At 45.3% G+C, this 13,973-nt stretch overlaps 1 protein-coding gene across 1 annotated transcript in view; it reads left to right on the top strand.

Moving 5' to 3' along the window:
* Positions 1-13,973, top strand: part of AGBL1 (ATP/GTP binding protein like 1) — a 1,046,841-nt gene that overhangs the window by 266,074 nt on the left and 766,794 nt on the right. Inside the window, exons 14-15 of the mRNA XM_030192481.1 lie at positions 7,065-7,233; positions 11,761-11,908. Coding sequence (XP_030048341.1) covers positions 7,065-7,233; positions 11,761-11,908 — 317 coding nt within the window. The remainder of the gene's footprint in view (positions 1-7,064; positions 7,234-11,760; positions 11,909-13,973) is intronic.

Here is a 13,973-nt window from a genome sequence, read left to right as displayed (position 1 = left end):
AATCAAACCAAATAAAACATGGAAAAGAAAATAAGATGATACCTTTTTTATTGGACATAACTTAATACATTTCTTGATTAGCTTTCGAAGGTTGCCCTTCTTCCTCAGATCGGAAATAAGCAAATGTGCTAGCTGACAGTGTATATAAGTGAAAACATTCAAGCATTACTATGACAGTAAAATAGATACCATTGGAGATTCTACATGGAATGTTGCTACTATTGGAGATTCTACATGGAATGTTGCTATTCCACTAGCAACATTCCATGTAGAAGGCTGCGCAGGCTTCTGTTTCTGTGAGTCTGACGTCCTGCACGTACGTGCAGGACGTCAGACTCACAGAAGCAGAAGCCTGCGCGGCCACATTGGTGATCTACAAGGGCCGACTTCTACATGGAATGTTGCTAGTGGAATAGCAACATTCCATGTAGAATCTATAGAAATCAAACCAAATAAAACATGGAAAAGAAAATAAGATGATACCTTTTTTATTGGACATAACTTAATACATTTCTTGATTAGCTTTCGAAGGTTGCCCTTCTTCGTCAGATCGGAAATAAGCAAATGTGCTAGCTGACAGTGTATATAAGTGAAAACATTCAAGCATTACTATGACAGTAAAATAGATACCATTGGAGATTCTACATGGAATGTTGCTAGTGGAATAGCAACATTCCATGTAGAATCTATAGAAATCAAACAAAATAAAACATGGAAAAGAAAATAAGATGATACCTTTTTTATTGGACATAACTTAATACATTTCTTGATTAGCTTTCGAGGGTTGCCCTTCCTCGTCAGATGGGAAATAAGCAAATGTGGTAGCAGATAGTATATATAGGAAGAAGGGCAACCTTCGAAAGCTAATCAAGAAATGTATTAAGTTATGTCCAATAAAAAAGGTATCATCTTATTTTCTTTTCCATGTTTTATTTTGTTTGATTTCTATTGATAACCTTTAAGAGTGGACTAACACGGCTACCACACCTCTCTACATGTAGAACCCCAAAGAATAGCAAGATTCCGGAATGCTAAAGAGTGACAAGATTCCACAGCAGAATCTCAAATAGTAGCAACGTTCCATGTAGAACCTGATCTGACGAAGAAGGGCAACCTTCGAAAGCTAATCAAGAAATGTATTAAGTTAGGTCCAATAAAAAAGGTATCATCTTATTTTCTTTTCCATGTTTTATTTTGTTTGATTTCTATTGAATTCTAGTGGAATTAGACAAGGTTCAAAGAAGAGCGACTAAATGATAAAGGGGATGGATCTCCTCTCATATGAGGAAAGGCTAAAGAAGTTAGGGCTCTTCAGCTTGGAAAAGAGATGGATGAGGGGAACTATGATTGAGGTCTACAAAATCCTGAGTGGTGTAGAATGAGTTGAAGTAAATTGATTTTTTACTCATTCTGAAAGTACAAAGACTAGGGGACACTCGAGGAAGTTACTTGGAGATACTTTTAAAACAATTAGGAGAAAATATTTTTTCACTCAAAGAATAGTTAAGCTTTGGAACTCTTTGCTGGAGGATGTGGTAACAGTGGTTAGTGGTGGAAATGAAAACAGTAACAGAATTCAAACACGCGTGGGATAAACATAAAGGAATCCTGTTCAGAAGGAATGGATCCTAAGGAGCTTAGCCGAGATTGAGTGGCAGAGCCAGCCGGTGGTGGGAGGCGAGGATAGTGCTGGGCAGACTTATACGGTCTGTGCCCTGAAGAGGACAGGTACAAATCAAAGTAGGGTATACACAAAAAGTAGCACATATGAGTTTGTCTTGTTGGGCAGACTGGATGGACCATGCAGGTCTTTTTCTGCCGTCATTTACTATGTTACTATGTTAGTGTAGGTTTGGACAAGTTCCTAGAGGAAAAGTCCATAGAGGGGCATAATTGAACGAAAATGTCTATCTCCATGGGCGTTTATCTCCGAGAACGGGTCCGTGAAGGGGCGGACCGAACCGTACGTTCGAAAAAAAAAAAATAGACGTCCATGTTTTATTCTACAATTTGTGAGCTGGGCGTTTTTTTTTTCAGTGATAATGGAAAATGAAAGCGCCCAGCTCAAAAACGAATAAATCCAAGGCATTTGTTCGTGGGAGGGGCCAGGATTCGTAGTGCACTGGTCCCCCTCACATGCCAGGACACCAACCGGGCACCCTAGGGGCCACTTTTACAAAAACAAAAAAAAAGGTAAAAGAGCTCCCAGGTGCATAGCACCCTTCCCTTCGGTGTTGAGCCCCCCAAATCCCCCTCAAAACCCGCCGCCCACAAGTCTACACCATTACTATAACCCTAAGGGGTGAAGGGGGGCACCTACATGTGGGTACAGTGGGTTTGGGGGGGGGGGTTGGACGACTAAGCATTAAGCAGCACAATTGTAACAGGTAGGGGGGGATGGGCCTGGGTCCACCTGCCTGAAGTCCACTGCACCCCCTAACAACTGCTCCAGGGACCTGCATACTGCTGCCAGGGAGGTGGGTATGACATTTGATGGTGAAAATAAAAAGTTGTGAAACATCATTTTTTGTGGTGGGAGGGGGTTAGTGACCACTGGGGGAGTCAGGGGAGGTCATCCCCGATTCCCTCTGTGGGTAATTTGGTCATTTAGGGCACTTTTTGGGGCCTTATTCGTGGAAAAAACAGGGTCCAGGAAAAGTGCCCTAAATTCTAGCTACAAACGCATACTTTTTTTCCATTATCGGCGAAAGGCGTCCATCTCTCCTCGGCCGATAACCACGCCCCAGTTCCACCTTCGCCACGCCTCCGACACGCTTCTGCGATGGAGTGCAGTTGAAAACGTCCAAAATCGGCTTTCCATTATACCGATTTATTCGTTTTTGTGAGATAAACGTCTATCTCCCGATTTGGGTCGAAATCTAGGCGTTTTTCTCTTTCAATTATAAGGTGGATAGTCTGCTATTGAGACAGACATGGAGCAGCGACTACTTATCCTGGAATTGGTAGCATGGAATGTTTGCTACTCTTTGAGATTCTGAATGGAATCTTGCTACTCTTTCAGGTTCTATATGGAATGTTGCTACTATTTGGGTTTCTGCCAGGTACTTGAGACCTGGCTTGGCCACTGTTGGAAACAGGATACTGGGCTACATGGACCATTAGTCTGACACAGTATGGCTACTCTTATGCTCTTATGGTCTCAGTACATGAATGATTATTAATCATAAAGCACTTGGCATTAATTAGGGGTGGGCAGGTCAAATGTTTTCATTTTGTTTAGTTTCCCATGTCGTTTTCAGGATTTTTTAAAATTTAGGTTTTCAGTTTTTGTTTTCCTTTTGTGGGCAATGCCATGAATAGTGTGTATTCAGGGAAAATGTGTTGTTGGCCCTATACTTGTAAATTACATTATTTACATGGGCATAGAGGCCACAGTAAAGGTGACAAATTCTGAACGTATGATAATCAACTTTATAGATTGGCAGAATCAAGACTCAACATGAGCTCTGTTTCGGCCGCAAGGCCTTCCTCGGGAGTCTAGAGATAAGACATATAGAGCCCTGTGTATTAAAGTGTACTAGCATTTTTAGCGTGCACTAAAATTTAGCATGGACTGTGTTAGAGACACCCATATATTCCTATGGGTGTTTCTAGCATTAGCATGTGCTAAAAACGCTAGCGCGCCTACAGCGCGGCTCAGTAAACAGGGCCCATAACAAATAAACACATCAAAAATACTTAAAAGAATAGATAAACAAGAAAACTGACATTAAAATGAAATGTCTAAATAAATAAATGAATATATAGCAATTAATAACATCATGAGAGAGGATAAAACTACAGAGAGAACCTAAAAGGCACAGATCAAAAAGTAAGAATAAAAGGAAAAAATATATAATGTGTTACAAAATAACACTTAACCCAACCACAAATAAATAAAAGCCTAGCTTTAAGGATATGACACAATTTATCATAAATGTATTTATTTATTTATTTGTGACATTTATATCCCACATTATCCCAAACAAGTTTGAGTTCAATAATCGAAAGAGGAGGACGCCCATCTTCTGACACAAATCGGGAGATGGGTGTCCTTCTCTCAGGGTCGCCCAAATCGGCATAATCGAAAGCCGATTTTGGGCGTCCTCAACTGCTTTCCGTCGCGGGGATGACCAAAGTTCACGGGGGCGTGTTGGCAGTGTACTGAAGGCGGGACGGGGGCGTGGTTAACAGATGGCCGTCCTCGGCCGATAATGGAAAAAAGAAGGGAGTCCCTGACGAGCATTTGGCCGATTTTACTTGGTCCAATTTTTTTCACGACCAAGCCTCGAAAAGGTGCCCAAACTGACCAGATGACCACCGGAGGGAATGGAGGATGACCTCCCCTTACTCCCCCAGTGGTCACCAACTCCCTCCCACCCAAAAAAAATATTTTTTCCAGCCTCTATGCCAGCCTCAAGTGTCATACCCAGCTCCATGACAGCAGTATGCAGGTCCCTGGAGCAGTTTTTAGTGGGTGCAGTGCACTTCAGGCAGGCGGACTCAGGCCCATCCCCCCCCCACCTGTTACACTTGTGGTGGTAAATGTGAGCTCTCCAAAACCCACCCAAAACCCACTGTACCCACATGTAGGTGCCCCCCTTCACCCCTTAGGGCTAATGTAGTGGTGAACAGTTGTGGGAAGTGGATTTTTTTTTGGGGGGGGGGTTGGGGGGCTCAGCACCAAAGGTAAGGGATCTAAGGACCTGGGAGCAATTTGTGAAGTCCACTGCAGTGCCCCCTAGGGTGCCCGGTTGGCATCCTGGCATGTGAGGGGGGCCAGTGCACTATGAATGCTGGCTCCTCCCATGACCAAAGGGCTTGCATTTGGTCATTTTTGAGATGGGCGTCCTCGGTTTCCATTATCGGCGAAAACCGAGGTCGTCCATCTCTAAGGTTGACCATCTCAACATTTAAGTCGACCATCTCTTAGGTCGACCTAAATGTTGAGATTTGGGCGTCCACGACCGTATTATCGAAACGAAAGATGGATGCCCATCTTGTTTCGATAATACGGGATGCCCCGCCCCTTCGCGGGGACGGCCTCAGAGATGGGAGCCCTTAGAGAATGGACGTCCCCGTTCGAAAATGCACCTCCACGTCTGTACTGCAAAACATAGAATGGGCATTTACAACTGCTGAAAGGGGCATGCGGCCAAATTAGTGTGCAGAACTTAAGGCACCATATTTAGAATTTGGGGGTAAGACCATTAAAAATGGCTTTTTCCTTTTTTTTTTTTTTGCATTAATGGTCATGTGTTATTGGTGCCATTAGTGTGTGGCCATTTTGTCAAATTATCTGTTTGTGCACTTACCGCCACCCATTTTGTAGGTGGTAAGGAGCTCACGTGCACCCATAATGTAGCTGTGTTAACTGGATAGTCCAGGAATGCCCACTGTCCACCTCTGACATGTCCTCTCAAAAATATATATTTTAGCACGCGTGCAGGGCCGGTCTTAGCAAGTGCGGGGCCCTATGCAGACCAATTTGGTGGGGCCCCGCCCCCACCCTAGCTCCACCCCATTGATAAGATTATTATTCCATTTTTAGAACATTTTTTTATTTACGAAATTTCAAATAAAGACAAATGAAGCTAAACTTGTACAAAAAAACTGATTGAAATAATAAGCACAATGCTATCATGAAACCTCCCCTCCCCAGAAATTATTCAGTTCAAGTCCACTACAATTAGTAGCGGGCCCAAGCTGGGGGTGGATGCCGCGCCGATGGTGGCGGGAGCGGAGTGGCCGAGCCGCGGGAATAGGGATCATCTCAGGCGACTAAGGCGAGCAGCGGCGGAGGTCGGAGCGGAGGCATGAGCGAGGCAGAGTTGAGGCACTGCGCGGGGCCCCCTTAGGCTCGGGGCCCTATGCGGTCGCCTTGGTCGCCTCTGCCTAAGACCGGCCCTGCACGCGTGTAGCATGTCCCACATGAATGCTATTTTATGCTGCGTTAGGCTTACGTTAATGCATTGCACAGCTTAGTAAAAATGCTTCTAAGTAAATAGGCCTCTAAATGATGTTAAAGAAAAGGAAAATTTCCCCATAATTTGTAACAAAATCTTTTTTTTTTAGAATTAACCATGAATTGTTTCTCCTGAAATTGCATTTTGTTTTGTTCAGGTATGCAGCCAGTGATGTATTCAGTCAAGGAAGCATTGCAAGGCAGGCCTCACTGGCTTAGAGTGGGCTCTGATATCTGCTATTACAAGTAAGTGCATGATTGGCACACCTTTAGCTGCTCTCACTTTCTAATGCGTTGTTAAAAATATTTATGTTGATAACCTTGAGCTGCCAATGACGTGTATTTCACAGGTAATAAATCACAAGGTTGAAGGGAACTGGTTCCTGCTCTTGAGTGTGGACAGAGCTGCATAAAGACATAGGGGACAATGTTCAGATTGTGGGAATTAGTCTGGCTAATTCCCACCGTCAATGCTAAACTTGGATATTTAATGCTGGGCCATTTCTGCTGACCGGCATTTATTTATTTTGGATTTTGCTCACACCTTTTTCAGTAGTAGCTCAAGGTGAGTTACATTCAGGTACACTGGATATTTCTCTGTCCCAAGAGGGCTCACAATCTAAATTTGGACCTGAGGCAAAGGAGGGTTAAGTGACTTGCCCAAGATCACAAGGAGCAGCAGTAGGATTTGAACCTGCCACCTCTGGATTTCAAGACCACTGCTGTAACCACTAGGCCACTGCTCCAGTTTATTTTTGGGTAGTTAGAAGATAACCGGCTATGTTGATATTTCGACTAGCTGGTTATCTTCTAAGTGGCCAAAGATATCCCACACATTCACGTGACCAAATACAGCCGCTAAAGTGGGGCTGAATAATTGGCGGATAGTTGTTTATGTCGGCCGATATAACCAGCTATCTGTTAAGCCAGCGGTTCTCAAACTGTGCGCTGCAGCGAACTCTCAGAGGTGCCGTGGCTCATCGCTCCCTACTTTCCCCTGCCGCAGGTCTGGCATCTGCCACTTTCTGCTTCTTTCCCCGCTGCCGCTGCAGTGCTTGCAGCTTATGGTTTTTTCTTGTGCCGTCTGCGATTCACATAGGCACTGCGGAGACTTCCCTCTGCTACATCCGGCCCTCTCTGATGCAACTTCCTGGGAAGGCCCCAGAGTGCCTGCGTGAATTGCGGGTGGCCCGAAAATGTAAGCCTCAAACACTGCAGCAGGGGAAGGAGAAGGAAGCGGCAGCAATCCCGGACCTGCGTGAAGGAAGGTAGCGAGCGATGCTGGATCTAGGGAAGGCAGAGGTGTGCTGCTGTGAGAGGAGAGGGCTGAAGGGAAAAGGAGACCCATGTGGTCGGGGGGGGGGGGGGTGCCGTGGAGACCCATGTGGCCTGGGGGGGCGCAAACCAAAACAAACTTGGGTTAAGCCGCTGACCAGCAATATTCAGAGGAAGATAACCTGGAATGTCACCGGATAGCCAGTTATGGGGCATTTAATGGCCAGGTGCAGATCCTGGCTGGTTAAATGCTTTTGAATATCGGGGGGGGGGGGGGGGGGAGGACACAATCCGCCTTATTTTCGAAAGAGAAACACACCCATATTTCGACCCAAATCGGGAGATGGGCGTCTTTCTCCCATGGGCACCCAAATCGGTATAATCGAACGCCCATTTTGGGCGCCTTCAACTGCAATCTGTCGCGTAAACGGCCAAAGTTGATGGAGGCGTGTCGGAGGCATGGTGAAGGCAGGACTGGGGCGTGTTTATCGGCCAAGGAGAGATGGGCATCCTCGGCCGATAATCAAAAAAAGAAAGGCGTTTTTAGCGTGAATTTGGGTCACTATTTTTGGACCCTTTTTTTCACGAACAAGTCCCAAAAAAAGTGCCCTAAATGACCAGATGACCACCAGAGGGAATCGGGGATGACCACCCCTGACTCCCCCAGTGGTCACTAACCCCCTCCCACCCAAAAAAAACAACTTTAAAAACTTTTTTTCCAGCCTGTATGCCAGCCTCAAATGTCATACCCAGCTCCATCACAGCAGTATGCAGGTCCCTGGAGCAGTTTTAGTGGGTGCATGCAATTCAGGCAGGCAGACCCAGGCCCATCCCCCCCTACCTGTTACACTTGTGGTGGTAAATGGGAGCCCTCTAAACTGCCCCCAAAACCCACTGTACCCACATCAAGGTGCCCCCCTTCAGCCATAAGTGCTATGGTAATAGTGTAGAGTTGTGGGCAGTGGGATTTGGGGGGCTCAGCACCCAAGGGAAGGGAGCTATGGGCTTCAGAGGTAGTTAACTGTTTTTTTCACTTGTTACAAGAGCCCCCTAGGGTGTCCGGTTGATGTCCTGGCATGTGAGGGGGACCAGTGCACTACGAATCCTGGCCCCTCCCAGGACCCAGTGCCTTGGATTTGTTCGTTTTTGAGCTGGACGCCTTCAGTTTCCATTATCGCTGAAAAACGAAACCGCCCAGCTCAAATCCGCACAAATCCGATGCATTTGGCTGGGCACAAACCGTATTATCGGAAAAAAGATGGACGCCCATTTTTTCCGAAAATACGGTTTGTCCCGCCCCTTCACGTACCCGTTCTTAGAGATAGACGCCCATGGAGATGGGCGTTCGCGTTCGATTATGTCCCTCAATGTTTTCCTGCTAGACAATTTTTTCTTTGAATGGAAATAGTTGAGAGAGAATGGAAACGTCAAATAAAAAAGGGAAAAGAAAAGATTGTATTCTTTTCAAACCATTAATAAGTGCATTGAGTGCATGTAATTTATTACGTGAAAAATTCCAGAGTATTTAGTACAGTGACTGGTGGACATTTCTCAGTTTTCCTCTCTTCACCTCGCTTCATGAAATTTTAAATGGATTATGGATAATAGAAAATATCTTTAAAACACATTCCGCCCGATATTCTGCCGGCTGATAACGTCTGCTGCTGATGTTGAACCTGGATATTCAATGCTTGGCCATATCCAGTCACCGGCATTGAATATCCATTTTTTTTTAAAGCTGGTTAGCGCTTCCCTTGTTAATATTTAGAGCTAATTGTCCATTTGTTAAAGTATAAAGATTGGACCTCTATAAATACGGTCTTATTTATGCGCTAACATTGGCAGGATTGGGAGCTAACAGGAGTCTGCCAGTGAAATGACCCCAACATTGCTGGCTTGCACTTTGGCACTAACCGGTCATTATCAGGGAAATAACCAGTTAAGTGCCGCTGAAAATGACTGGATAGCCACCAATAAGTGAGTTAACCAGTCAGCGGCCATTCCTGGCCAATTAACTTGCTCTGAATATCAACCAGATTAAACATTGTTTTACCTGTTTCAGAGTTCTGTATTTACTGGGCTTGTAAGACACTATACATTCTGCCACATTCTTGCTGATGCTGGCAGCTTTCAGTTGCAATTCATTTGTTCTTTCATATGTACTTGTCAACACATCTCAGAGAATTCTACCGTGTAGCTATAAAGTGATGAAAATGTTCTCAGTCCTGTACCCATATATAGAACATGATCAGAGAGCTCAGTTCAAGTAAGGCATCTTTCAAATCAGTTTACAGTTCCTTTAGACTCTTCCGATTGGCTTGTCGTTTGTCCTCAACACTGGGGAGGGGATTGCTTTGAAAAGACAGAGCAATCAGAATGGGAATAGGAGAGATGGAATCCACATCTGAAGAAAAACAAAATAGCATACCATATCTTCCTGGATGAGATCAGTGTATCCCAGGATGCACTGGGCAGGGCTGGGCACCACCATTTTGATGACGTGCCCAGAAGGGGAGAGTAGGACTCCATCCCTCCTCTTTCAAGCTGCTCCTCCAGCTGTGAAGGTATGAGGGGGTTGGGGGACCACCAGGCCTGTCTTGGGGGGGGGGGGGATCCTTGCCAGGGGTCCCGCTGGACCACCAGGGCTTTAACTGTCAGGGGTGGGGGGTCTGGGCAGGGCCTTAGCTATTCAGTTGGCGGTCTGGGGTACCACCAGACCACCATGGCCTTATTTATTGGGAGGGTGGGGGATCTACCAGAACACCAGGGCCTTAGCTATCAGGGGTTTGGGGGGGGGGGGGTCTTGGATCCATTGGGCCACCATGGCTAGAGCTGCACCTGCACTACAGAGGTCATCCCCTCCCCAGAGCTCAGCCTGTACAACCCTAATGCCAGCTCTGAGCTGGTTTAGGGTATGCCATGGGAGGAGTGCCCTTGTTTAGCATGCTCCTCACTGAGCATTGAGGAGGAATACTTGATGACCTCTTTAGCATGCATTTGCACGCTCATTGTGCTCAGAGCCGGCAAGCTCATTATTTCATGCACTCGCTGGCTCTGAGCATTCGGCGGTAGCAATTGTGGGTGCTGGTCCAGCGCTCATGGCCTCTAACGTCCACATTTACTTTTGAGCATTGGGGCCTTGTGTGCAGTTCTGGAGACCACACCTTCAAAAAGATATAAACAGGATGGAGTAGATCCAGAGGGAAGTTACTGAAACAGTCAATAGTCTTCATCATAAAGCATAGGGGGACAGACTTAAAGATTTCAACATGTATACTCTGGAAGTAAAGGCAAGAGAGGGGAGATATTATAGAGACATTTAAATACCTCTGTGACAAATGCACTAGAGGTGAGTCTCTTTCAATTGAAAGCAAGCTCTGGAATGAAAGGGCATAAAATGAACGTGAAATAGGACAGACTGAGGAGTAATATAAGAAACTAGTAAAAAAGGCCCGTTTCTGACACAAATGAAACGGGCGCTAGCAAGGTTTTCCTCAGAGTGTGTATGTTAGAGAGAGTGTATGTGAGAGTGACTGTGTGTGAGAGAGAGTGAATGTGCGAGTGTGTGTGTGTGAGAGAGAGAGAGAGAGAGTGAGTCTGGGTGTGAGTGTGTCTGTGAGAGAGAGAGTGTGTGTGTGAGAATGAGAGTGTGTGCAAGTGCGTATGTGAGACACAGTGTGAGAGAGAGTGTGTTTCACACAGATACCGTGTGTGTGAGAGAGAGAGTGTGTGTGACACAGACTCTCTGTGAGACTGAGTGTATGAGACCAAGAGAGTGTGTGAGTGACTGTGTGACACATAGAGAGTGAATGTGATACAGTGTGAGACATAGAGTGTGTGTGAGAGACAGTGTGTGAGAGTGAGAGAAAGACATTGACTGTGAGAGAGTGTGTGACAGAGATACCTCCCCCCCCTCTCTGTTGTCAGGCCCCCCTCCCTCCCTCTCTCTGGTGTCAGCCCCCCCCCCCCTCTCTCTGGTGTCTGAGCGTTACTGTGCAGGATGCTGAGCTCTGGCTGTGCTTCAAGGAACTGACCAATCCTATTTAATAGAATGCACCTCCAACATTCTGAAGCCGAGAAACCTCGTGTGGTTGGTCACTTCTGCTTGTGACGAACCCGGAAGTACGTGATGTCAATTCAGGAGATGGATACAGAGAGCAGGAATGCCTCAGCCATGCAGTCAGCTTCAGAATGTTGAGGTGCGTTTTATTATATAGGATACTTCTTTATGGGAAGGGTGTGGAAGCATAGAACAGCCTTCCAGTGGAGGTGGTGGAGATGCAGATTGTACCTGAATTCAAGAGGGCATGGAATAGGCATATCAGATCTCTGAGAGACAGGAAGAAAAAGCACATGGTGTGGATGGGCCGTGTGGTCCATATCTGTTGTCATTTTCTATGTTTCTCACATAACAGATGTTGATTCTTGCCATTTGACATTATGTATAGTGTGCCTGACTTTTTTCTTTCTGTTTTTTTTTTTTAAGTATTTTACTATTTTTTTTCATTTTTGGTTTCTAGAAATTTCTATTGCCACAGTTCTGCATCAGTACTTGGAGAGTTAAAAGGAAAAGGATACTACACTTTAACCTTTACTATCACATTTCCTCACGATGAAGATATCTGTTACTTGGCTTATTTCTACCCCTACACATACTCTGCACTTATGGTAATTTGTTCCTGTTATGAAATACATTACTATTGTACTTGATTTGGGTTATTTAATTATTTAGTAGGTTTTTTTTTTTAACCATTTTTTGGGAGGATGAATGTAATGCTAACAGATTGATGGTAGGATAAATTTGGTGAGAACCATGTCATTGTACGCAAACACATAAAAGCCCAGTTTTGCAGAGAACATTGAGGTAACATAGTAACATAGTAGATGACGGCAGAAAAAGACCTGCACGGTCCATCCAGTCTGCCCAACAAGATAAACTCATATGTGCTAGTTTTTTGGGTATACCTTACCTTGATTTGTACCTGTCTTTTTCAGGGCACAGACCATATAAGTCCGCCCAGTACTATCCCCGCCTCCCAACCACCAGCCCCGCCTCCCACCACTGGCTCTGGTAAAGACCGTATAAGTCTACCCAGCACCATCCCCGCCTCCCAACCACCAGCCCTGGCACAGACCGTATAAGTCTGCCCAGCACTTGCCCCGCCTCCCAACCGTCTCTGCCATCCATTAAGGGCTAAGCTCCTGAGGATCCCTTCCTTCTGAACAGGATTCCTTTATGTTTATCCCACGCATGTATGAATTCCGTTACCGTTTTCCTCTCCACCACCTCCCGTGGGAGGGCATTCCAAGCATCCACCACCCTCTCTGTGAAAAAATACTTCCTGACATTTTTCTTAAGTCTGCCCCCCTTCAATCTCATTTCATGCCTTCTCGTTCTACCGCCTTCCCATCTCCGGAAAAGGTTCGTTTGCGGATTAATACCTTTCAAATATTTGAACGTCTGTATCATATCACCCCTGTTCCTCCTTTCCTCCAGGGTATACATGTCCAGGTCAGCAAGTCTCTCCTCATATGTCTTGTAACGTAAATCCCATACCATCCTCGTAGCTTTTCTTTGCACCGCTTCAATTCTTTTTACATCCTTAGCAAGATACGGCCTCCAAAACTGAACACAATACTCCAGGTGGGGCCTCACCAATGACTTGTACAGGGGCATCAACACCCCCTTTCTTCTGCTGGTCACACCTCTCTCTATACAGCCTAGCAACCTTCTGGCTACGGCCACCGCCTTGTCACACTGTTTCGTGAATAGGTAGGAATAGAAATGTGCAGGTAAGGACTTTCACATTTCCCTCAATATTTTACAAAAGACTTTGCTAAACATGCAGCTTTTTGTAAAATATTGTATAAGGAATCCAGCAAATCCATGTGTATAATCCTGACAGGAATTGCAGGAGCATCGATTTCATGAACCTACACGTACACAAGAGCGAGATCACTCGGCATCTTCCATATGTAGTTGCTGACAATAATATGTGCACAGAAACACAAAGCAAACACTGGGTCTTCAGGATTGACAAAAATGTTATCCCTTATTCTGACAATGACCCGACACGGGCCGTGTTTCTGCGTGCGAACGCCTGCATCAGGGGTCAAGATAGTCCAAAAGGTCTGCTCAAGGACTAAAAGGGTAAAATAAAATAAACACTCTGGATAAGTGTCCCGGTGTCATTAGGTAGTCTGTATATGCTGCAAAAAACGGCGTTTTTTTGCAGCATATACAGACTACCTATTGACACCGGGACATTTATCCTGAGTGTTTATTTTCCAAGGGAAATATTTCGCAACTTGCTACAATCAATGGTACTAAGCCATGCGGGCTACTGCAACGGAATCTACGCGGGCTGTAAAGAACAAATCATAAAGAAACTCCAGACCGCCCAAAACACAGCAGCCAGGCTTATATTTGGCAAATCGCATTTTGAAAGCGCCAAACCCCTCCGAGAAAAACTGCACTGGCGCCCAATCAAAGAATGTACTGCTTTCAAAATCTGTTCCCTGGTCCATAAAATTATCTACGGCGAAGCCCCTGGATACATGGAGGGCCTCATAGACCTGCCAACCAGAAACACAACAAGATCAGCACGAACATACCTGAATCTCCACTACCCAAATAACAAAGGACTCAAATACAAATCAACATATGCATCCAGCTTTTCCTACTTAAGCGCACAACTATGGAACACACTGCCCAAAATAGTAAAAACAACGT

This window comes from Microcaecilia unicolor, chromosome 1 (genome assembly GCF_901765095.1).
Source record: "Microcaecilia unicolor chromosome 1, aMicUni1.1, whole genome shotgun sequence".
NCBI classification, from domain to species: domain Eukaryota; kingdom Metazoa; phylum Chordata; class Amphibia; order Gymnophiona; family Siphonopidae; genus Microcaecilia; species Microcaecilia unicolor.
The sequence above is the reverse complement of the archived record's forward strand: the minus strand, read 5'-3'. Positions and strand labels throughout refer to the sequence as shown.